This window comes from Martes martes (assembly GCF_963455335.1).
Source record: "Martes martes genome assembly, chromosome: 5".
Taxonomy (NCBI): domain Eukaryota; kingdom Metazoa; phylum Chordata; class Mammalia; order Carnivora; family Mustelidae; genus Martes; species Martes martes.
The window spans coordinates 87292524-87317146 of record NC_137892.1 but is presented as its reverse complement, the minus strand read 5'-3'; the positions used below and the strand labels follow the sequence as shown (position 1 = coordinate 87317146).

At 38.9% G+C, this 24623-nt stretch overlaps 1 protein-coding gene and 1 pseudogene across 2 annotated transcripts in view; one reads left to right on the top strand and one right to left on the bottom strand.

Moving 5' to 3' along the window:
* NDFIP1 (Nedd4 family interacting protein 1) overlaps positions 1-24623 on the top strand; it is a 54423-nt gene that overhangs the window by 19098 nt on the left and 10702 nt on the right. Inside the window, exons 2-6 of the mRNA XM_080804197.1 lie at positions 12645-12732; positions 16741-16871; positions 20345-20432; positions 21354-21478; positions 24230-24296. Of these exons, the coding sequence (XP_080660323.1) occupies positions 12645-12732; positions 16741-16871; positions 20345-20432; positions 21354-21478; positions 24230-24296 (499 nt within the window). The remainder of the gene's footprint in view (positions 1-12644; positions 12733-16740; positions 16872-20344; positions 20433-21353; positions 21479-24229; positions 24297-24623) is intronic.
* On the bottom strand, positions 4661-9856 carry LOC308342609 (tubulin beta-4B chain-like; annotated as a pseudogene). The gene is made up of 2 exons: positions 9832-9856; positions 4661-5889 (listed from the first exon to the last, which is right to left on the bottom strand). The product of its transcript is annotated as a tubulin beta-4B chain-like (transcript).

Below are 24623 nucleotides of genomic sequence, written 5' to 3'. Positions count from 1 at the left end.
CGGGTGGTTTCCTTTTTCTTTTTTTTCCCTTTTTCCTTACTGGTTTTTTTTAAGAAGTTCTTTATATATGCTGGTTATGAGTCTTTAGTCTGAAAAATGTATCTTTTCCCCACTCTGGGTTATGTTCATTCTCTTAATGGTGTCAGAGTTCTTAATATGAGAAGCACATGTGGGTGGACATCTTCATGTCTTTGGACATAAAACAGCTAACCATAAAGGAAGAAACTGGTAGTCTACTTTTTTTTTTTTTTAAGATTTTATTTATTTGTCAGAGAGAACAGAAGCACAGAGAGCTGCAGGCAGAACAGGAGAGCAGGAAGAGGGGAGAAGCAGGCTCCCTGCTGAGCAAGAAGTCCGATGTGGGGGGCACCTGGGTGGCTCAGTGGGTTGAGGCCTCTGCCTTCAGCTTGGGTCGTGTTCCCAGGGTCCTGGGATCGAGCCCCACATCGGGCTTTCTGCTCAGCAGGGAGCCTGCTTCCCCCCTCTCTCTGCCTGCCTGTCTGCCTACTTACGATCTCTCTCTGTCAGATGAAAAAAAAAAAAAATCTTTAAAAAAAGAAGTCCAATGTGGGACTGGATCCCAGAATCCTGGTGACCTGAGCCAAAGGCAGTGCTTAACCGACTGAGCCACCCAGGCGTCCCTGATAGTCTGCTTTTGAAGAACAGCAGTAAGATGGATATCTCCTACTTCTGTAAGAAATTGCTGATAAAAATATGCTGTCCCCTGTGATGACCCAAGCATGAAGATAATCATAGGGTAGAGAATATTGACATACACAAAACAAGTACAGCTTGGAAGAAACCAGTTACTGTACTTAAGAAACGACTTCTTTTGTTATTTTAGTATAATGGTATATAAGAATAGTGCTTCTGTCAACAGATTTAATGAAACAGTTATTTTGTCCTTGTTGACAGATCTTGATCTTAATAATTGTATATAAAGCAGCATTTAATAAATATCAAATTAACTTTTTAATATCCAAAATCATCAGCCTAAATAGTAGTATTTTGGCTTCTGCTAACAACCAGTGTTCTAGTTGATGGAAAAAATGGAAATGTTCTTTCAAGAGTATTAAAGGAAAAATAATCAAAAATTGACATCATGCTGGCATGTGTTAGTGCCTGATAAAATTTTTTTGAATGAAATATTGAAATTTCTGACTATCTCTGAGAAAAGTTGTGGGCTATGGCAGAAGAAAAGGCAATGGAGAGAATGGAAAGCTTGAATCACAATATATTTACATTTGATTATACTCCTCTAGGTTATATATCTACATTAATAGTGTTTGCATTTTATTTATTTATTTATTTTTTAAGGTTAGGAGCACCTGGGTGGCTCAGTCAGTTAAGTGTCTGCCTTCGGCTCAGGTCATGATCCTAGGGTCTGGGATCGAGCCCCACATCAGGCTCCTTGCTTGGCAGGGAGCCTGCTTCTCCTTCTGCTTGCTGTTCCCCCTGCTTGTACTCTCTCCCTCTTTCTCTGACAATAAATAAAATCTCTTAAAAAAAAAAGAAGTTTAGGGGCGCCTGGGTGGCTCAGTGGGTTAAAGCCTCTGCCTTCGGCTCAGGTCATGATCCCAGGGTCCTGGGATCGAGCCCCGCATCGGGCTCTCTGCTCAGCCGGGAGCCTGCTTCCTCCCCTCTCTCTCTCTGCCTGCCTCTCTGCCTACTTGTGATCTATGTCTGTCAAATAAAGAAATTTAAAAAAAAAAAATCTTTAAAAAAAAAAAAAAAAAAAAAGAAGTTTATTTAAGTAATCTCTACACCCACTGTGTGGCCCAAACTCACAACCCTGACTGAGATCAAGAGTCTCATACTCTTATGAACTGAGCCAGCCAGGTGTCCCAGTTGTGTTTACAGTTTAAGTACTCCGTGTGGTTTAGCTGTTTTACAGAAAAGTTGTACAAATCGAACTATTCTAAATATATTACTAGATAGGCATGTAGGTTTTTGTTTTTTGGGGTTGTTTTTGTTTTTGTTTTTGAGAGAAAGAGGAAGAGTGTGAGAGCATGAGCAGTGAGAGAGAGAGAATCTCAAGCAGAGTCCATGCTGAGCCTGAAGCCCGATGTGGGGCTTGATCCCATGACGCCGAGATCACGACCTGAGCTGGAACCAAGAGTTGGTCACTTAACCAACTGAGCCACCCAGGCACCCTGATAGGCATGTAGTTTTAATAATAATTTTGCATTGGACTGATTTAAAAGGGTTGAGTTCTTTTGTAATTTTAATATTACCTTATATAATTGTTTTACAAGTTAGGATTTGGGGAGACATATGTATGTGTGTTATACATATCCTTAATATGTGTATCTTTTTTTAAAAATTTTTTAATAAACATATAATGTATTTTTAGCCCCAGGGGTACAGGTTTGTGAATCGCCAAGTTTACACATTTCACAGCACTCATCATAGCACACACCCTCCCCAATGTCCATATCCCCGCCACTCTTAATGTGTGTATCTTAATAGATACATTTTTATATACACACATGTATATGTATTAAGTATATGTGTGTGTGTAAAATCTTAGTAGAGGCTAGAACTGTTCTTTATGCCAAGTCTGGAAATTGGACTTGTTCCTGAAGTCTAAAAGAATCCTTTATGAGATGATACCAGTTGTAGCCCATGTTCTGTTGGGACAACTTCCTTTTTTTTTTTAATTTCCCCGGAAAGCATTCTTAATATAGCGTTTTAAATGGTGAATAATTAGGAGGTTGTTTTTGCTTCCATGTTGGTATTTTATAGCTTTAACATATCTTAGATGAATACAACATACAGGGTTTTTATTTAAAAAAAAGCACAAACAATATTTACCACTCTTGCATTTAAATTATGGACTAGATTTTATGTATATAAATTATTTAAAAGTGAGTCTGTCTAGCTACTATTTTTATGTTTATTCTCTGAACAAAAGATAAATGGTTTCTACCATCCTGTTAAAAGGAGGCAGAACAAGCCAAGTGCTTACTGTCCATTTCGACTTGTCTTTGCTAGGACTTTTAATTACTTCTCCAAGTAGGCCCTAGAGCTCTGAAGTCTGAGTTTTCTTAAGGAATCACGAAGTGGAGAAGAGGTAGGACTCAGAATGTTACTGAGGACATGGATCGGTTAGTAAATAGTTGCTGCTTCTCAAAAGGTATGTTCAGAGGCAGAAAGACCTATCTGAAAATGTTGCATGATTACCCCTCTTATTTCCCCAGTCTTTATAAAATTATGAAGCCTAGGGAGGGCTTATCATTAACTTTGAAGGCTTTTGGTTATAGATTTTGATGAAGTTAAGTGCTAAAAAACACTAGGCATCGTTTACTTGACGCTGTCTTGGTGAAGCTGTCAGTGGTGAAATACTTGAACATAGGGCATGGATCCTTGGGGGTTGGCAGGTTAATGACAGTTTTCTGGTCCCACCCAAAAATCTCACAGTGCTGCTTTCATAGCCATGGTTGGCTCATTTAGTTTATCTGTGGTGGAGTGATTTCTCTGAGCACCTTGGTTTAGGAAAATTGAAGTTGGAGATGAGTGGCTACTATCTTGTCTTTCTCTTTTCTCTCTGGATGGTATTCCTTGTTACTTGGATCTCAGGTGAAGAAATAAGAAAACACATCAGGTTGGTAATCATAGTTTATAGCATTTGCTCTCACTTCTAAGGATTAAGATAAATACTGCAAGTATTTTTCTCTTTCCAAACCAAATTTTATTCATCAATTGTATTTATGTGTTTAACTGTGGTAACCACAAGAATCTTGAAAAAGCTTTATAAACTGATGGCCTTTTCTAAGGGATTTGCTGTGTATTAGAGTTTTCTTTTCATCTGTTACTGCATTGATTTTTTAAGGCATTATTCTGATTTCTTTTGCTTTGGTGAATTTTGACTTTTAATCGTATTTTTATTTTGGTATTAAGAGGATTTGCATTTAATTTTTTCTTCTGACATGAGACATATTGTTGGGGAAAGTCTAATTCTGGTGGTTTATTTTTTAAATTATCTTTAGGGAAGCTTTTGAAGTAGAAAAATTTAAATTAATGTGCTTATGCTCAGCTTTTAAAATAGGTTGTAAGCCAAACTATTTTGATTTCTGGATCCTAATATTCTTCTCATCAGTAGGGGAGAATATGAAGGGTTTGTTTTTACTACAATTAGTTTGCAATTCAGTGTGTTATTTTTCTTTATTTTTGTCCATTTGCAAGTATGTATTCCATGTTAAGCCTTGAGGATACTGGTGGGATGAAGACCATTTGCTCACATTAAGGGGCATAGGCATTGATTTAGCAAGAGAATGATGATTTGGAGCAGTAAATTTTCAGGGTTCCCACCCCCCATAAAAATGCTTTAAAGGGGGCGCCTGGGTGGCTTAGTGGGTTAAGCCTGTGCCTTCAGCTCAGGTCATGATCTCAGGGTCCTGGGATCGAGTCCCGCATCGGGCTCTCTGCTCGGTAGAGAGCCTGCTTCCTCCTCTCTCTCTCTCTCTGCTTGCCTCTCTGCCTACTTGTGAACTCTCTCTGTCAAATAAATAAATAAAATCTTAAAGAAAAATTAATTAAAAAATGCTTTAAAGGTGGCATCTTGCACAGTGTGCAATGTCACAATAGGAACAAGAGCAAGTGTGCACAGAGACATGGCTAAAGAGCTCCCACAGCTTCTGTGCTTTACTGGCTAGCAGCTCTAGGCCACCTCTTCCTCTGCCTCCTGCTCAGACTCACCCTCCTCCTTGGCTGTGGTGTCCTGGTCCTGCTGGTAGTCAGATACCAGGTCATTTTTGTTGCTCTCAGCCTTGGTGAAGTCCATCTCGTCCATGCCCTTGCCCGTGTACCAGTGCAGGGAGGGCTTGCACCAGAGCCTGGCTATGAACTGCTCTGAGATATGCTTGAACAGCTCCTGAGTGGCCGTGCTATTGCTGATGAAGGTGGCAGACATGCTCCCGGGGTGGGATGTCCCAGCTGTTCTTCTGTGGTTGGGGATCCACTCCACCAAGTTGCTGCTCTTCTTGTTTGAGATGTTAAAACATCTGTTCATCCACCTTCATGGAGCCCTTGGACGCTGGGGCCATAGTCAGGGGGAATGGCTGTGGCAGGGGTCACAGGCTGCCATCTTATTCTTGGCATCAGATATCTGCTGGGTGAGGTCTGGCACCATCAGGGCCTAGTACTGTGGCTGCCTCCACTGGTCATAGGGGCGAAGCTGGGCATGAAGAAGTGCAGGTGGGGGAAGAGGACCATGTTGACAGCTAGCTTGAACAGGTCAGCATTGAGCTGGCCAGGAAAGCCCGGGCAGGTGGTGACCCCATTCATGATGGCTGACACCAGGCAGTTGAGGTCCCCATTGGTGGGTGTGGTCGATTTTAGGGTTCTGAAGCAGATGTTATAGAGGGTCTCATTATCAATGCAATAGGTTTCATCTGTGTTTTTTTTTTTACCAGCTGTTGAACTGGGAGGGTGACCTTGTAGGGTTCTATCACTGTGTCTGACACCTTGGACAAGGGCACCACACACTGAATGTGTTCATGATCCTGTCTCAGTACTCCTCCTAGATCTTGCGGATGAGGAGGGTACCCATCCCAGACCCAGGCCCTCAACCCAGGGAGTGGGTCCGCTGGAAGCCTTGTACTCAGTCACAGCTTTCAGCTTCCTTCCTCGTTATATCCAGCACCCAGGCGACCAGCCCTATATCTTCTGTGTAGTGCGCCTTGGCCCAGGTGTTCCCAGCACCACTTTGACTTAAGACAAAGTTGTCTGGACTGAAGATTTGCCCAAAGGGTCCCAAGTGCACACAGTCTGTGGTGCCCAGCTCCAGGCCCACGAGCACAGTGCGGGACGTGTACTTGCCACCATTGGCCTGGTTGTAGCACAGGTTTATCCACTCCAGCTGCAGGTCGCTGTCGTGGTAGTAAGTGCCTGTAGTGTCACTGCCCTGCTAGTCTGATGACCTCCCAGAACTTGGTGACGATCTGATTGCTGCACTGGTGGGCCTGGTGGTGGTGGCGGTACGGGTGGAAGGATACACTGACACAAGAGCCCAGGAGCGGGTATGCAGAGTGCTCTTCCATTTGTTTGTTTGTTTGAGTTTTTGGTGTGTTGTTTGTTTTTTGAAGTAGGCTCCACGCCCACCATGGAGCCCAACACAGGGCCTGAACTCGAGATGCTGAGATCAAGACCGGAGATGAGATCAAGAGTCCCACGCCTAACTGACTAAGCCACCCAGGCACCTCTCTTCAGTTTCGTTTTAACTAAAATTCACATAATATAGGTTTGTGTTTTCAAAATTAGAAAATACTTTTTTTTTGAGATATAATTCACATACCATGAAATTCACCCTTTTAAAAAAGTGCTAATTTAGTAATTAGCAATTTAGTAATTTTTACTGTAATTTAGTAATTTTTACTGTATTCACAAGGTTTGGAACCATTACCACTGTATAATGGCGGAACATTTTTATCACCCCAGAAGAAACCTGGATCCTTCAGCAGTCAGTTACTCTCTCCTCCTCGCTTCCCCAGCACCTGGCAACTACCAGTCTTTCTGTATCTCTTAGATTTGCTGTTTCTGGTTATTTTATATAAATGGAATCATAAAATATATGGTCTTTTGTGACTGGTTTCTTTCACTTAGCATATTGCTTTCAGGGTTCATCTGCAATGGAGTATGTATTGGTACTTCATTCCCCCCCTTTTTTTTGGTAGGATGGATTATTCTTAGCCATCCTTTTGTATGGTTATACCATATTTTGTTTATCCATTCATCAGTTGATGAACATTTTGACTATTATAAGTAATGCTGCCATGAACATTCACATGCAAGTTTTTCCGTGAAACTATGTTTTCACTTCTCTCGAATATATACTTAGGAGTGGAATTGCTGGATCTTTTTATAACTCTCTGTTTAACTTGTTTTTGAGGAACTGCCAAACTTTTCTACAGTCGCAATCTTAAATTCCTGCTGGCAATGTGTGAGAGTTCCAATTTCTCTGCATACTCAGAAACACTTGTTACTTTCCTTTTTTATTTTCTTATGGCCATATTAAAGGGTTTGAAGTGATATCTCTCTCTCTCTTTTTTTAAATTAGGCATGACAAGCCTATTTTTTTAAAAGATTTTATTTATTTATTTGAGAGAGAATGAGTGAGAGATAGCATGAGAGAGGAGAAGGTCAGAGGGAGATGCAGACTCCCCAAGGAGCTGGGAGCCCGATGCAGGACTCGATCCTGGAAGTTCGGGATCATGACCTGAGCCGAAGGCAGTCGCTCAACCGACTGAGCCACCCAGGCGCCCCTGAAGTGATATCTCTTGGTTTGATTTTGTCTTTCTGCTCTTACTGCTAATGTTGAACATCTTGTGTGTACTGCCCATTTGTATGTCTTCTTTAGAGAAATGTCTATTAAAATTCTTAACCCATCTTTATTTTTATTTTTAAGATTTTATTTATTTATTTGAGGAGCAAGCAAGAGATAGAGCACAGAGGGAGAGGGAGAAGCAGACTCCCCACTGAGCAGGGAGCCTGCCAGGACCCTGAGATCATGACCTGAGTGGAAGGCAGACACTTAACCGACTGAGCCACCCAGGTGCCCCTCTTGCCCATTTTTTTTTTTTAATTTATTTTTTAAAAGATTATTTATTTATTTGTGAGAGAGAGAGAGCAAGCACGCGCACAGCAGGCAGAGTGGCAGGCAGAGGCAGAGAGAGAAGCAGGCTCCCGCTGAGCAAGGAGCCTGAGGTGGGACTCGATCCCAGGACCCTGGGATCATGACCTGAGCCGAAGGCAGTGGCTTAACTGACTGAGCCACCCAGGCATCCCTGCCCTTTTTAAATTAGATTTTTTTTTAATTGGTGAGTTTCTCTCTGTCAGAATTATTTACCTTATTTTAAATGTGATCCTCTAATTAAAAGCAATATAATAGAGAATTGTCCTTGAATGTAAAGAATTTGGTGATGTTAGAATAACACAATTTATATTCAGTATACAATTAAAAACCTACAGGTTATATACAGTAGAAAATACACAGTTCTCAGGGCATCTGGGTGGCTGAGTTGTTTAAGTGTCTGCCTTTGGCTTAGGTCTTGATCCCAGGGTCTTGGAATCGAGCCCTGCGTCAGGCTCTCTGCTCAGTGGGGAGCCTGCTTCTCCCTCTTCCTCTCCTTCTCCCTCTGCCTGCTGTCCCCCCTGCTTGTGCCCCCCCCCCGTCAAATAAATAAAATCTTAAAAAAAAAAGCCCCATAAAAATAAAGATTACTATTTAAAAAAAAAAAGAAAAGAAAATACACAGTCCTCACAGACTGGTTATTTCTGAATGAGAATAAAATGCACACTTGGTTGTTTACCTAAGGAAATGTGTGTGTTTACTTTCTGGTAATTATACTGTCTCATTTGGTGGGATTTAAAGAGTATGCAGAAGTAGTGGGTTGGTAATGAGAGGTTTAAAAATTGCATTATAAGGTAAAAGATTTAGGATTTAACTCTAAAATTATAAGTGGTAAATAACATTTAAAGCTAGAGTTCAGGCATCTATCCAGGATTTTTTTGAGACTTATTGTTAATAACTAAAGAAGGGATTTAAAACTTACATGATCTCTTGCTGTTTAAATAAAAAAAATGAATGGTGTGAATATTTGTAACTTTATGGATTTATTGGATAGTTCAGCATTATTTTCCACATGCTTGTTGTGTTTGTGTGAATTATGAGGTATGTTTTGGTACCTCTTGTCATTTTTAAGGCTTTATGGATTTTTTGTTTTTCTCTTTGTCGTTTAATAGGGTTTTTTGTTCTCCCAGTCTTAGTAAATAGAATCCAAGAATGACTTTTAAGAGCCTTAGGTCCTGCCATCCAACAGTTGTAAATGTTAGCCCTTAATTTAGGCCTAATCCTAGTCCTGGCTCTGTTCTTGATTAAAAACAGCTCATTTCTAAATGGAAGACCATCTTTAGAACTACTTAGGACAGAGGAGTGATGAGGCCTTCTTGCTGGGGTGGGAACTCAAATTTAAGAATTTAAACCTGCAGGATATAAGTGTCCTTAAACTTATTAAAATCTAGTTTGCTTTTATTAGAACTAGAGCTATGTATGACTTCTGTATGGGAGATTCGTTAAACTGTTGTTTAGGTAATATGTCATGTATTTGATTCTAATAGCAACAGTATTGATAGGACGCAGAGGAATGTAGTAAGGAGTAACATCCTTTATTTTAGATGTGCTGTCTTTCACTGGCTAAATCTAGAGGACAAGACATTACTAACATCTGTTTGTAGGTAAATAATAATTTTAAAAAAATTGGAAGTAATCAAGGCCAAGAGGTACCATAGCAGATTGTAATATACATAGTGGAAATGTGGGAGGGTTTTAGGGTTCTTCTGGAGAGCCATGACAGGATCTACTCAGAGTGTAGAGTGGAACATCAGTAATCAGGAAATTAGGGGTGAAAGCACAGTGGGGGTGTGGTGAAGAGAAAGGTCAGACAGATTTTCAGTTGATTGGATTATTCCTTTTTCAGGGATGGAGACCTGGGTAATTTTAGGTGATTTTGTACTAAACTCAGTACTTTATATGGCATGCATAGCTAATTGTGTAATTAATTACTATTTTGAAAAAAAAATCCCATTTAAATCTCACTTAGAGATAAGTGAAGTTGATCAGAATGGTTAAGAAAAGTTACATGGCAGAAAAGAAATCAGTCCCCAGTGGGTATTTATTATGTTATAGATAAAATCAAAGGATTCTCCCCACCTACCACAGCTAAGACCACAGCAGGGAGAGAGCAGCAGTTCTAACCTCTTTCCAACCCTGCCTCTCACACTGTCCCCTACAGCCAGCATTCTGTAACAGGTTGGACTCATGCTCCCACTGACCTTCTTGACAGGAGAGGCTGGGCATCTTTCCAACACCAGCCCCAGAGTGACAATGATCCTATTTCTCTGAGAGAGTCTCAGGAGAGAGCCTGAGCCTCAGAGATGTGGCAGGAAGGACTGCACAGGAAAGATTCCCAGGGACAGAAAAGGCAACATTAAAATTACACTTTGAAACCGAGTAACCAACTTTATAACCTTAGAGATATGTCCCACTGTAGTTCTAGTGTGCATTTCTGCCAGCCCCCTGCCCCCAGCCTTGTTAATGAATACCTAATTTGTTTGGTGGGCAAAGCCAAATTAATGGCCATAGATGGCTCCCAAGTGTAAAAAGATGTATACTTAGGGGTGGTGGTCACTAGATACTTGCTGCAGGTGGTGCCTCTCTTTTTTTCCCCACCTGGTAGTATTTTATTTCAACACATTTCTTGGTGAAGCCTAAACTTATAACCAGCATGTAGAAAATAGGGCATTGTTAGGCAGCCTGTAAAGTGCGGTCCTGGGATCATCCCAGCATGTGGAACCTCCAGAGTCATAGTGGGTGTTGTTTTTTTTTTTTAATCATCTTTGTTTTTGTTTTCAGTTAGAAATAGTACATGATTCTAAAGTCTTGAAGTTTAATGGAGGGAAAAAACTTCACCTGGAAATGTTTTTTCCCTCACCGAAGAGAAAATGGGGGTTTCTGAGACAGTTGGAATTTCTTGCTCTGTTATCTCTTACTGTGGCGTGGGATGATCAAATTGCACATCTCCAGGTTGCTAGGAGACAGGCAACCTATCTCATAGATGCTGGCACATAAGACCTCTTTATTCTCCGGACTTCTGTATTTCTCAGAATTGTCACACTTCCTTTCTAAACCCTAAATTATGCAGAGGTAACATGATTATTTGACCAAGCTCAGGAAATCTAAAATGGGTCAAAAATTCCAGGCTTGGTTTAGATAAAGAACATGACTGACTGCAGTATATTGAGGTAGGATTCTTATAAAGTCCATATTTTCCTCTGTTTTTGCTGCTGACTCTTCTGTGACATTCTCAGAGCACAAAAGTGGTTAGGTGGGAGTAGGCTGAGAATACCCTGTCTAGAGCTTCTTACAATGTTGAAAGAATTACAAGTGAACCATGGCTCCAGGACCTCTATTTAAATAATTAATCTGATTTGGTGTCCCAGGAACATGTGGCTTTGCTGTAGCTATTTTGCACTATATGCCATCTTTAAGAGGAAATTTATCTTAGGTTACAATACAGTTCTTTTGGGAGTGCCTTAAGTTTAGCATTAGAGTTCTAGGGTTCAGAAAAATGTGCTCAGTCGGTAGATGTTGATGATAATTTGGCACAAGAATTCCTTTGAAATTCAGTACATTGCAGTGTTCATCAGAAAAGTTTTGTTGGTTTCTGATTTTGAATAGCATAGGGATAGAGACTGAGATGGTTAATTAAAAATTTAAGGAATTAGGGAGCTCTGTTTCATGTTACAGGATGTCGAGCTCTCTGTCTTCCTGTCTCAGTTCAAGATAGAGATGTCTGTAGCAGTCAGTTTAAGGGAGGTGTGTATTTTACAAGTGGCTCTTGTGGCTCTGTGTATTATGATGGCATATGGCAGGACCCAGACCCCCATGTTATTTATGTCAATAAATACTCTTATTACTTTACAGATGGACTCCCATTCTCAGCCAATTAACCTTTTTTTTTTTTTTTAAGATTTTATTTATTAGCTTGACAAGAGATCACAAGTAGGCAGAGCAGCAGGCGGGGGTGGGGGTGTGTGTGGGGGCTGGTGGGAAGCAGGCTCCCCGCCGAGCAGAGAGCCCAACGCAGGGCTCCATCCCAGGACCCCGGATTCACGACCGGAGCCGAAGTCAGAGGCCCAACCCACTGAGCCACCCAGGCACCCCCCAGTTAACCTTTTTAAATGAGCTGTAGTTAATTGTCATACTAGAAAAGTTAAATCAGATGTTTTTGTTCTGTGAAGATGAGTTGGGTAGGCTCTCCAGACTGGCAGTCGCAGAAAGACACACTTTTCAGTGTAAGTTATTTAAAGTAACTGGGGCTGTAGATTTGACCGAGAAAATGGCTGAGATAGGGAAGAGGGAGATTTGTTAACAGAGGTTATATATGTAGAACTGTGTTGAATTTTATGTTTTTGTAAGTGTCTCAGTTATTTAAGATTCAGTTTTTCTGTGCAAACTGAATAAAGTGCCACACCTTGGTTTGTTGTGATTTATCTTTAACAGATTATTATTGGATTATTTTTCCAACTTAAAAAGTTATACAAGTGCTAAATGTTCACTACAAAAAATTCAAATACACATATAAACAACAAAATGGAAAAATTCCCTATGATTGTATCAGCTAGAGGTAAACATTGTAAACTGTAGATTTCTCTCATTCTAGACCTTCACATATCGGTCTTTCACAACCAGAGTATATTATGCATACTACTTGGTAAATTTTGCTTTTTTCATGTAACAATACAGCATAAATATCTGTTCAAGCCATCTCATTTTCTTTATTTTCATTTTTATGGATGCTTAGTGATCCTTTGTGAGATGAACTATAATTTCTTTAATAAGTCCCCTGTTGGTGGAATTTAGGTTGTTTCTGTTTTTTGCTGCAGTAACTTTTATATTTACTTTTTTTGCCTCTATTTCTTTAGGATAAATTCCTGAGAGCAGAATACTGTGTAAAGCAGTTACACATTTTAAGGCTTTTGAAACATGTTACCAAATAGTTTTCCAGAAGGGCTCTTCTAGTTTTCAGGTTCTTCTCTGTCTAATCGACTTTATACTTGGATTAAAATGTGGAATCTTTATTTAGTTGCAGAATGAGGAAGAGCCTGGAGAGCCAGAACAGGCTGTAGGCGACGCCCCTCCGCCTTATAGCAGCATCTCTGCAGAGAGCGCAGGTAGGTAACTGGGCAAGGGAACTCTTAGACTCTCGAAATGCACTTGGCCACTTGGCCAGAGGCTCGGCCAGCATGTATTTATTTGTCTTTGTCTTTGCTTTAGCTTTCCCTAAGAAATCTTTGATGTTTTTTGTAGTTTATTGCCAAAAGTGAAAAAAAACTCATGTTACTATTCTGAAAAACACTTAAAACTCCATTTCAGTGTGGCTTTTTTTTATGGAACTCAATTTCATTCCAACAGAATATAAAGGAAGAAATTCAGCAACCAGGTGATCATCTGATTTTTATTCTTTCTGTAGCTTCCTTATTGTTTTGCTTTTTGTGATTCTAGTGCTTGCGACCTGGGACCTGGAACATAGTACATTTGATTTCTTTTGTGCTAGTAAATTCTTAATAAAAAAAGCCTGGAAGTCTCTCAGCTCTTTCATGGTGTTCCTCATAGTTGAAGCCCTCCTTAAATAGTCTTTCATCTTCACGTCTTATGCCAGACTGTCTTTTACATTTTCACATGTTTATGTAGAAGGGATGGGGAAGAGAAAGAAAATATCAACAGTTGAGATCTTTGGGTAGCTTCAAGCTGCCTGATGAGCAGCGCTGCTTTAGTTGCTGAAAATTGACCGGTTGTGATCGGCCATCTTTCATTTTCTCTAAAGGAGAAGTGTGGCACAGTGTCAAGTATATGGCCCGTGGTGCTGCCACTGAACCCATCCTCTTCCCAGGGTAGATAGGCAAGTTGAAGACACCATTTATCCCAGACACAGCCTCAGAATCCTTTTCAATACAGCACTTGGGGCAGCTATTGTCACTTGATGTGGGATTAAGTTTGTTGGTCCCTGTTGGTCTCTGCCATTATAATGAAGAAGAACATGGGTCAGAAAGTTTTTTGCCTCCACTCTGACTTCAACCTTTGAACCCTGTCTCCTTGTATTAATTTTATTTAAAAGCATCTAAAACTAGTACTTTTTAAGGAAAGCTCTAAAATGGCTTAAATGGCCTTACCCACCCCTTGTTATTAAATTAACATTGCTTATTTTTTTTTAGATAAATGCTGACTGTAGGTACCAATTAGTCCATTTATGAGAAAAGTGGTTAGAAACAAAAATACACATGCATATTGGTAGGGAAAAAAGCACAAATTATTTTGCCTAACTATTTTAATTTGTGGTATATTAAGTTGAACAGTCTAAGAAGTATTGGGTTTTTTTTATTGTTCTGAATGTATTACATAAACTTGAAAGATTGTCATTAGACTTTTGATTGAAACTTAAAAGTATATGAGTATCTATATTGATGGATCCCATTTAAGAAATCTTTTGAAATAGGGAAATACACCTGTTGATTTTCTTCAACTTAAGGTAGTGGTAGGTATCAGTTTTATTCATGTATTCAGAATTAATATGGCAGCGGGCTTATTCATATTGTACATTTCAAGTTGTAATGACTTAGTTTGATTTGATGACAAATAAAGAGACTTGGTAGGAAATGATGCATTGGTTTGTACCATGTATGTATACATGTGTATGCATGTATGTAAAATAGCAATTTGACTTGGAAAAAACCACATTCTTTAATTTGGATTAGGTGGCCTCTTTAGTTTCAGTAACACATTTTCGTATATTTTCTAAAAGCTGTGGTATTTTATGTTTCACATTTAGATTTCTATTCCGTCTGGTATTGTTTTTTTCTGTGTACTGTAAGGTAGTGGTCAAGATGAATTTGTTTTTCTGTATGGATAGCCAGTTCTTACATCACGATTTATTGAAAACACTGTTCTTTCTCCACTGCTTCACGGTGTCACCTTTATTGTAAATCAGGTGGCCATATATGAGTGGATCTGTTTCTGGACTCAGTATACTGTTCTTTGGTCTATTTATTTATCTTTATGCCCACCCCCTACCGTTTTAATTATATCTGGTAATATGGGTCATTCAGACTTTTTGTTCTTCAAGATTGCTTTGGTTTTTCTTGGCCTTTGCATTTCCATATACATTTTACAATTAGCTTGTCAATTTCTGTAAAATGTAACAAAACAAACAAAAACTGGAATTGTAGTTGAAATTGCCCTGAATTTGGGGGTCAGTTTGAAGAGAATTAACAGCTTTATAATACTGCTTCCAGTTTGTAAACATGACTTATCTCTCCATCTAATTAAGATCTTCTTTAATTTTCTCAGTAGTTTTTTGTCAGTTTCATATTGGGGACCTGCATAGTTATTACTGGATTTATTCCTCATTCTCTTGTAAAAAATGTTCCATATATAATTTTATTTTCTATTTGTTGCTGGCAAATGGAAGTACCATTGATGGTTTATATCCATCCAGAGACTTTGTATGCAGAATCTTTGCTAATAAATTCATATATTAATTCTGTCTGTAGATACTCTTGGATTTGATATATCTATAATCATGTCATCCATGATTAAGGACAGTTATTTTGTCCCTTCTAATACTTAAACATTTTGAGTTTCCTTTTCTTGCCATATTACATCAACTAGTAGGACCTTTAAGGTAATGTTAAGACATTTTTGTCTGAATCTCTAAGTTTAGGGACATTTTTGTCTAAAATCTCTAATTTTAGGGGAGAAAACTTAAAACATTTACAATTATGATATTTACTGTAGGTTTTTCATAGATACCTATGATCAGATTAAAGATATTTTCTCTTATTCCTAATTTGCTAAGGGTTTTTATTATTGACAACGTGTTGAATTTTATAAAATGCTTTTTCTGCCCATGCCAATACAGTAGAATTTTTCTTCTCATTGTTAATGAGGTGAATTATATTGATTCATGATTTCAATAATATATTACAGTAAAATTGGAAGTTTATTACAATTAACCAGAGGGAAAAAAAAAAGAAAAATGTTAATCGTGATAAACTATAGGACTTTTTTCCCCAAGATGTTTGTTTTTTAAAAATTGTGCAGAAATTTAATACATTTTTCATAGCTCTTTTCTAATAAATATTGAGTTTCTTATAATAGGAGTTAATGAGAATGAAGATGCAGCATTAAAAAGAGAAAATAAAAGATTTAATTCAAATAAATAATGGCTTTGTAACTGATTTAGTTACCTTAGGCACATCATACAAACCAATACATGGTAAAATGAATGTGTAAGAATCAAAATGCTAAAATATTGTGACTTTTTTTTTAAAGGCATTGGTTTTTGACATTTTTATTTTATCTTATTTTTTTATTTTTTAAAGGTTTTATTTATTTGACAGAAAGAGACACAGCGAGAGAGGTAACATAAGGAGGGGGAGTGGGAGAGGGAGAAGCAGGCTTCCCGCTGAGCAGGTAGCCCCATGCTGGGCTTGATCCCAGGACCGTGGGATCATGACCTGGGCTGAAGGCAGACTCTTAAGGACTGAGCCATCCAGGCGCCCACACTGTGACTTTTTTATTAAGTTGGTTTACCTGTTTATAAATGGGAGGATACCATAGTACAGCTTACACATACAGAGGTGAGGTATTTTTGGCTTAAGTGTTGTCTTTATGCCACTATTAATATTAAATGCTTTTTGTGAACGTACCATGTAACAATTGAAAAAGTGTTTAAGGACATTTGGAAGGGAAGGCAGAGTGATTTACATGAATAAATTTAAATAATTGAAAGGTGGATGAATTTAAAAATCATTCTCAATCTCATATTCATACATAAACGTCAATTAAATTATTCCTTTTTTTTAAAGATTTTATTTATTTATATGACAGAGGGAGACACAGTGAGAGAGGGAACACAAGTAGGGGGAGCAGGAGAGGGAGAAGCAGGCTTCCCACAGAGCAGGGAGCACAGTGTGGGGCTCGATCCCAGGACCCTGGGATCATGACCCGAGCCGGAGGCAGATGCCTGATGACTAAGCCACTCAGGCAACCCTGAAGTCAATTATTCTGTATGTACTCTTAGAGGAATGGCTGTTTTTTTGTTTGCCAGACTTAGTGGAAATCTTCTTTTTCCTCAGGTCAGCTAATGGTCAGATAATGGTGATTTCCTTTTTATTCTGCAGCATATTTTGACTACAAAGATGAGTGTGGATTTCCAAAGCCTCCATCCTATAATGTGGCGACGACGCTGCCCAGCTACGATGAAGCTGAGAGAACCAAGGCTGAAGCTACTATCCCCTTGGTTCCTGGAAGAGTAAGTCCAATTTACCATGTTAATTGCTGGCTGCTTTATGGAAATTAGGTTCTTTTCGTTACTTACTTTTGATGTATTCCTTATGATTGTACTGATTAGTAAAAAGTACAGCTAATTTTTAAAAACAAGCACATTTTCTTTTGAGATAATAAATCTTACTCATATGGGAAATGATGCAGTAAAATGTACAAATCAGCAGAAAATCACTAATCAGACCAGCTTATTTTCCCTGTCTCTCTACTCTTACCACCATTTTCTCAACTTTCCTGCCATGACTGAAATGTCTTAGAGCAGGGGCTGATTTAGCAAATATACTGACTTTGCCTTAAATCTGCATACTTCATATTTTGGTGTTAGGTAGATAGCTTCTGGGCAGATCTATAGAGAGAATAAGTTCAACTTTATAGAATTAAACTTATAAAAGGGCCCCAGCAATTGTCTCGATGAACCTCATGCCAACTGCATTCCAGACCACTCCATCTGTGGGCACATAGTGAATTCAGATCCCATCCAGCCTGATGGTGATTCACGGTAGGAGACATTGGGTGTGATGAAAGCCAGGAGACTTTGGGACACACTTTGTTTTTGATGTCAGATCTGCAAGTGACTAGATATGGTTTCATAAATATTCATCCAGGTTGAAGGTGATGTAGGTGGGGTCTTAGGCCAGATATTGGGGAAAGATGGAGTAGGATCCATTCCCTAGGAATAGGGGCAGTCAGGGTTCCAGACTCCAGTCCTGAAAGGAAACCAGAGAGAACGATAAGAATAAAAACAAGTTTAGCCTGGGCAGTGCAGTGGCATAGGCCCCAGAAGTTCAGGACTTAGAGTAGTGGACTATTTACAGACCATACCTACTATGAGTGGTGAGGCTTCTGAAACCACTGCTTGACAGAAATAATAGTTTATAAGGCCAGTCTAGGCTGAATCCATATGGTAGTATGGGCTCGTTTCTTGCAGGTGCCAGGAAGAAACTAGCAACCTTCAAGGAGCTTATGGTCTAAGGGCAGAACAGTCTTAGGGTAATAACCTTCTGTTGGAAGCGAATGACATGCTTGGTACTGTGCTCAGTTTCCAGTATGTTATTTTAAGTCCTCATGATAACCTTACAAGATTGAGATTATATTATCCCCATTTTACAGATGCAAAAATTGAGGCCCAGAGAGATTAAGTAAGTAATTTGCCCAGAGTCATACAGCTAATAAGTAGCATTGGTGAGAGTCACACCCAGATAATTCTAGACTCTAAAATCCTATGTGTATTCTGTAGTCATGTTAGACTCTGTGGTAACTGCCCCATGGAAATAGATGAAGTGGTTAGCTCTGATTAATAGCAGGGCTTCTTAGAATACTTTTATTTGATGAGTATACATATTTAAGAACCTGTTAAACATTATTTAGCAAACATGTGTAGACCACTTTCTTACACAGTGTGCTATGTATTTTGCAGTGGGTGGGTAGAAAACTTTGAATAAGGGAATACTCCTACAGTATAAGCACTTAAATATAGCTGGGGAAAGGCCCACAAATACCAGTATCTAAGCAGCAGTACAAGTGCAGTGAGCATTAAGAACTGTGACTTTTTACTGTGTGATTGTGGGGAAGATGGGATCTGAAGTGGACCCTGAGATTTGATGGATAAGAACATTCCAGAGGGAAAAGGGCAGAAAGCAGATGCGAATCCGGCCTGGTGTGGGGTGGGGTCTGTGAATGTAGTAATTGATTTTTCTTGAGCAAAGAGTTTGTGACCACACTATAGGTTATAGTATGTTTTGAATGCTAAGCTGAGGCATTTAGACTTAAGCGTAGGTCACACAGACTCTTTCAACAAAGTTTTTCAGCAGGGATATGGTACGACAAGAATGGTGTTTTCGAAACGTTAACCCAGCAGCAATTTGTAGGAGAAATCCGGTAGTAGAGATACCAAGAATAGGAAGAACAGTTAGAAGGCACCTGCAATATTACTAGAAAATATTTCCATGTCCTTTTGTAGTATATCTTTGAGTATTTATGCAAAAAACCTATTAGTGTCTAATTAGGCACAAAGCCTTATTTTTCCTAATATGAAGTCAGAAACTGGGTATTTAGTATTTTAAAAAACATAAACACATTGTAAGAATTTTCTAACAGGAGAAGAAATGTGTCAAGTTAGAAATGGAAGCTGCCACTGACACCTTTCCTTTCTCTAATATCCCCTCCCCAGGCCTGTCATGGACTTCCCAGCCCTGTTTCTCTCTGTATAGAGAGAGTTTGGATTGTCCCTAAAGTTTTGTTTTTGTTTTTGTTTTCATTTGGGGAACCTTCATTGGACTGTGTACAAATCTAACTTTTACTTTTAAGTGTGTATTCATGTATTTTTCAGTATTTCAACACATAACCTACATCATTTGAAAAGGTGGGCCACATATATGGGCATTAATGTTGGTGAGGATTGTGTTCCTTCTGGACTTGGAGTATTATGTTTTCAGGGTAGGATGGAAAGGATCCTATCTGCCAGTAAGCATGGAAGTGAGGTTGTTTCAGACCTATATGCTAATGTGAACAAATAGTTATGGAGTTGAGCAGTGGGCAGCCCTGTGGCTCTTCATGTGTGATCATGCTCTCCTTTTTCTCCCAGGTCTCATAAAGCATTTGAGCTCCTTAATAGGTCCTGGAATAATAACATTATGGGCCCCCAGAAACCCCTGGGTTAGTGTTTTTTTTTTTTTTTTAAGATTTTATTTATTTATTTGACAGACAGAGATCACAAGTAGGCAGAGAGGCAGGCAGAGAGAGAGAGAGGGAAGCAGACTCCCCACCAAGCAGAGAGCCCAATGCGGGGCTCAATCCCAGGACCCCGAGATCATGACCTGAGCCGAAAGCAGAGGCTTAACCTGCTGAGCCACCCAGTTGCCCCTGGGTTAGTGGTTTTAGAATGTAAGCCAAATTTAAGCCAAATGTGTATCTTTCTTTGCTTTAGATGCATATGAGTTAATATATTTCATTGAACTTTATAATTTTTTTTTTGTTTTGTTAGAGGGATCACAAGTAGACAGAGAGGCAGGCAGAGAGGGGTGGGGAACAGGCTCCCTGCTGAGCAGAGAGCCTCATGCGGGGCTCAATCCCAGGACCCTGAGATCATGACCTGAGCCGAAGGCAGAGGCTTAACCCACTGAGGCACCCAGGCACCCCTGAACTTTATAATTTTTGAAGCTCATTGTTAAAGAACTTGGGTGATAAAATGAACAATTCATTTAGAAAACTATAGGGATGGAAGAAATATTTGTTTTTTCTCTAATTATATCTTTTACATAAATGACAAAATGAAATTTTTAACACATACTGAGCCCAATGCTTATAGTTTTGAATTGAGCCAAAGCAGTAAAATTTCTCCTGGTACTCATTTTTATCCCCTTCCTTATTTTTCTTGATGCCTTTCATTTGCCTATGATTAATTCATTGTGAATTTAACTTAATCTTTTTCTTTTCACTTAGGATGAGGATTTTGTGGGTCGAGATGACTTTGATGATGCTGACCAGCTGAGGATAGGAAATGATGGGATTTTCATGTTAACTTTTTTCAGTAAGTAACTACACATAGCAAAACAACCTCCCACAGACTGGAGTGCTTTGATTTATGAGTGAATCTGACTGAATTAAAATGAGTAGTTGAGCTAATATTTTAATACATTGTGTTTGTTTGATGCCTTTTACTGAGATGTTCAGAGCTTAGTTCACTTTTATCTTAATATCCTTTCTGTTTATCTTCTTTTTCTACAAATAGCTATAGAAAATATTAAAAAAGGCGATTTAGGGATGCTATATTTTTACATAAACTGAGCCCCATCTTTTAGGTTTGCAAAAAGACCCTTAGCATTGCTCCTACTCATACTTGACTCTGTAGAGTAGGAATTCAAAAGACCTTAGTCTGATGGATTTTTTTTTTTTAATGTTTCTATTTTCTGGCAGATGAAAGTCAACTGAATTTTTTTTTTTTTTTTTTGCCTAACTTGGTGTTATTTTGCATTCAGCTTTCTGTGAGTGTCACTTAGAAGTGAACAGCCATTTTTTTAATTTCCTGTAATAAAAATATATAAAGGAAACACAGTGCTTTTTAGAGGTAACCTTAATGTAAGCTGTCAAAATTCATAGAAGTAGGGGGATGAATAATTTGAATCAGATTTTATTTATTGAAGTGTAATATATAAAGGGTAGAAGTCATAAGTACACAGTTTGGTGAATGTTAAAGCATTTTTGAAAGTGAATAGCAGCAGACATAACAGTGTAATACCTGATATTCAGAGCAGATGGTTTCTTGGTTTTCTTGTGGGGGAAGAAAACAGAATGTATGTTTTTGGGAAGTAGGGCAAGGATTATGGTGGGTGGGCGGGACTGTCTTTTATCCTTGGAAGAAGCCATTTAAGCAAAAGCAAGTATAGAGAGCACTCTTGCTTCTTGGGTAACAACATGTCTGACACGGTTTTTTTCTTTTCTGCCTTTACAGTGGCATTCCTCTTCAACTGGATTGGATTTTTTCTTTCTTTTTGCCTGACCACCTCAGCTGCAGGAAGATACGGGGCCATTTCAGGATTTGGTCTCTCTCTAATTAAGTGGATCCTGATTGTCAGGGTAAGTTGTATACCAGAAAAGATAGACCCTGTAGCGCAACAATGAGTAGAAAAACTTGGAATGTTTGACTTTTTTTTAACATTATTTTTACGTTTAAAATGATTTTAGGTTTGTCTTCTGGTTTCATGAAGTTGAACCAAAAGCATTTGCAGGTGGTTGATGCATGAAAGTTACAGTTAAATCTAATGAATATTGGTGGTCCCAAGGCATCTATCCTACAGGTTGTTCACAAGTTGCTTTCTCTGCTTTTAATGTTTATGATATGATAATATGTGTTTTTGTTCTGAAATTAGTTCTTTTTGTAATAAAAAGAAAGATACCACTTCTTTGGTGTCTCAGCAAAAACAGGCATTCCTCACATTAATTCTGCTAAAGTTTTGGTCTGTCTTCTTCCTTCTTTTCTTCTCTTTGTTTCTTCCTCCTTCTTCCCTCCAGTAATCATTGGTTATGGCAAAATGGGAGCCGAAATGGTTTAACAAGTGCTGTTCCATTAAGGGGCCTTATCTCTAAAGTATATTAGAGAGACATCTTTAGTGATTTGGGAGTTATTAGGTAGTCAGGATTGCTGTAGTAACTTATACTTGAAAATATCTAGTCTCTTAAAGTACTGTGATTTCAGCTAAGTTTATTGCTTTTGTCAACTTGTTGGATAAAATCAATGTATTCATCATAAATAGGCATTATTAACTAATTGGTATTGACTGACCACTGGATTCTTTCAAATTTATTGATCTAACCAGTTGTTAACATTTTTAGGATTTTGAGTTCCTTTGAAAATCTATTAAAAGTTTTGCACTTTTTTCCCCCAGGCAGCTAATACATATCCAGCTAAGCGATGGGCTTGGGTGAAGAACCCAAGCCCTAAAGAGGTTTTTCATTCCTTCTCTAAATCTTAAATTGTTATTCTCTTAAGAAATAAAATACTGTATTTTAAAGCTCAAACTGTGTTAAACTCTTGAATATAAAAGCCCCCAATAGAAAGCCTATGACATTAGTTACCAGTCTTTTTTTTTTTTTAACTAAAATCTTCACTAAGCTGACTGAAATGTTAAAACGGAGTTGAATGAATCAGCTCATATCAGGATATCTTTGTCTGGGAGTAATAGAAAACTGAGCTCAAAATGGCTTAGAAAACAGTGGGGAGAATTTATTTCCCATGAAAACAAGTCCTGCCGTGGAGGATCGTGAAATCAGTGTTCCACTGACATCATTAGGGACAGTTGACACCCGGCTCAGCATGTTGGTAGAGCTGCTCCGTTAGAGTTCTAACAGCTCTGGCGGTTTCAGGCATCACATCAGAAGCACAACCATGCTCAACAAAAGAAAGAAAACTATTCTCTTCGTTTGCTCTCGAAGTACAAGAAAACTTCAGCAGCCCTGACTTCCCATTGGCCAGAGTGTACCATTATTTGGCAAAGGAATGGGATTATTGTGATGTAAAGCTTCCAAATTCAAGGCGTACCCGGAACAATAGGAACAAAATAATTGGTTTTGGCACTGGGTAGACAAAGTAAAAGTATCATCAAAACATATTTTTAGGAGCACCTGGGTGGCTCAGTCGTTAAGTGACTGCCTTCAGCTCAGGTCATGATTCCAGGGTCCTGTGATAGTGATGAAGTTCTAGAACCTGGGTGACGTTCGGTGGGCTGAGGTCCGGAGCCGATGACCAAGAAAGAATTCTTGAGACATCTTTGGTGCAAAATAGTGGTTTATTAAAGCACGGGGACAGGACCCGTGGGCAGGAAGAGCTGCTGCCCCGGGTTGTGAGGGATGGCAGGTTATGTACCCTGCGGTTGGGGGAAGGTGAGAGAAAGGGAGGTTTCAACGGAGCTTTCATATGCTAAAGGAGGCCTCCAAGGCGCAGGGATACCAGAGGCTTGATCAATGTTGTCTTTTGGCAAGCCATTAACATCAAGATGGTTGGGAGATTCCTGGTGGAATGTTATAATCCTGCTATCAAGCATCTTTGTTAGTGAGATTTAGGTATAGAAGAAACTTAACTTCCTTCTACCGCAGCCTCCTTCAGTTTTGTTTATGGAGGGGAGGGTAACATTAAGGCTTGAGGAACTGAGTCATTTGCCTCTGGAAATTGTGCTATTGATAATGTAACTTCTTTGTTCATAGATCTCTAGGACATTTGTAAACCAAGGGAGACTCCTGTCTTGCAGGATTGTGAGTTAACTATTTGTTTTGGCAGTCAGGGGTACCTGAGGAATGCCACACACATCACCGAGGGGAGCGGATGGAGAGGGGGTGCAAGATGCCAGCTTTTGCTTTGTCCTCAGCCAGCCTCCTGCTCCCTCATCAATAGAGCCCTGCGCCCTGTGTCAGATTCCCTGCTCAGCAGGAAGCCTGCTTCTCCCTCTTCTGCGGCTTCCCCTACTTGTGCTCTCTCTCTCTCTCTCTGTCAAATAAATAAATAAAATATTTAAAGAAAACCCACATATTTCTAGAAGGATGTATATTGTGTGGGGAAGATCTTTTAAAAAAATAAACAGACTTGAGCATTTCAAAACAAAGTCTATAAAGCCAAAATCGTATTTCAAGATTGACTTTCCACGAAAGGAAATGCATCTGCGTATATGATAATCATTTCGAGTCAGTAATATATAAAATATTTTCACTTAAAAAAATTGTGAGAGCTAAATGATAGCATTAGTGTACAAAAAGCTTGTGTTTTGTGTGCCCTTAAGTTAAAATGTGAAATTCTACCTGCTAAGCTACTTTAAACTAATTTGCTTTATTTTTCAGTTTTCTACCTATTTCCCTGGATATTTTGATGGTCAGTACTGGCTCTGGTGGGTGTTCCTGGTTTTAGGTAAGTGCTTTTAACATAGACAAAGGAGAGAAAAGATCATTGTTAAATTTTAGAAGTAAAATTACTTTTAGTAACCCCTCATTTTGCTTACAATACAGTAATATATTAGCAATATAAGTATAATTTTTAAAATATTTCTTAAAGATTAGTTTGTCATCACCATTAGAGGAACGTGCATATTAATAAAACATCTCTCAGTGGGGGTCAGTTTTTCCTAACCCATTCATATATACTTCTCGGGTTTCCCATGTGACCAGTGGGACACGCTAATAAGATGACTCTATGAGTTTTTTCCCCTGGAGAAGTATCACCACAAAAGGATTCACA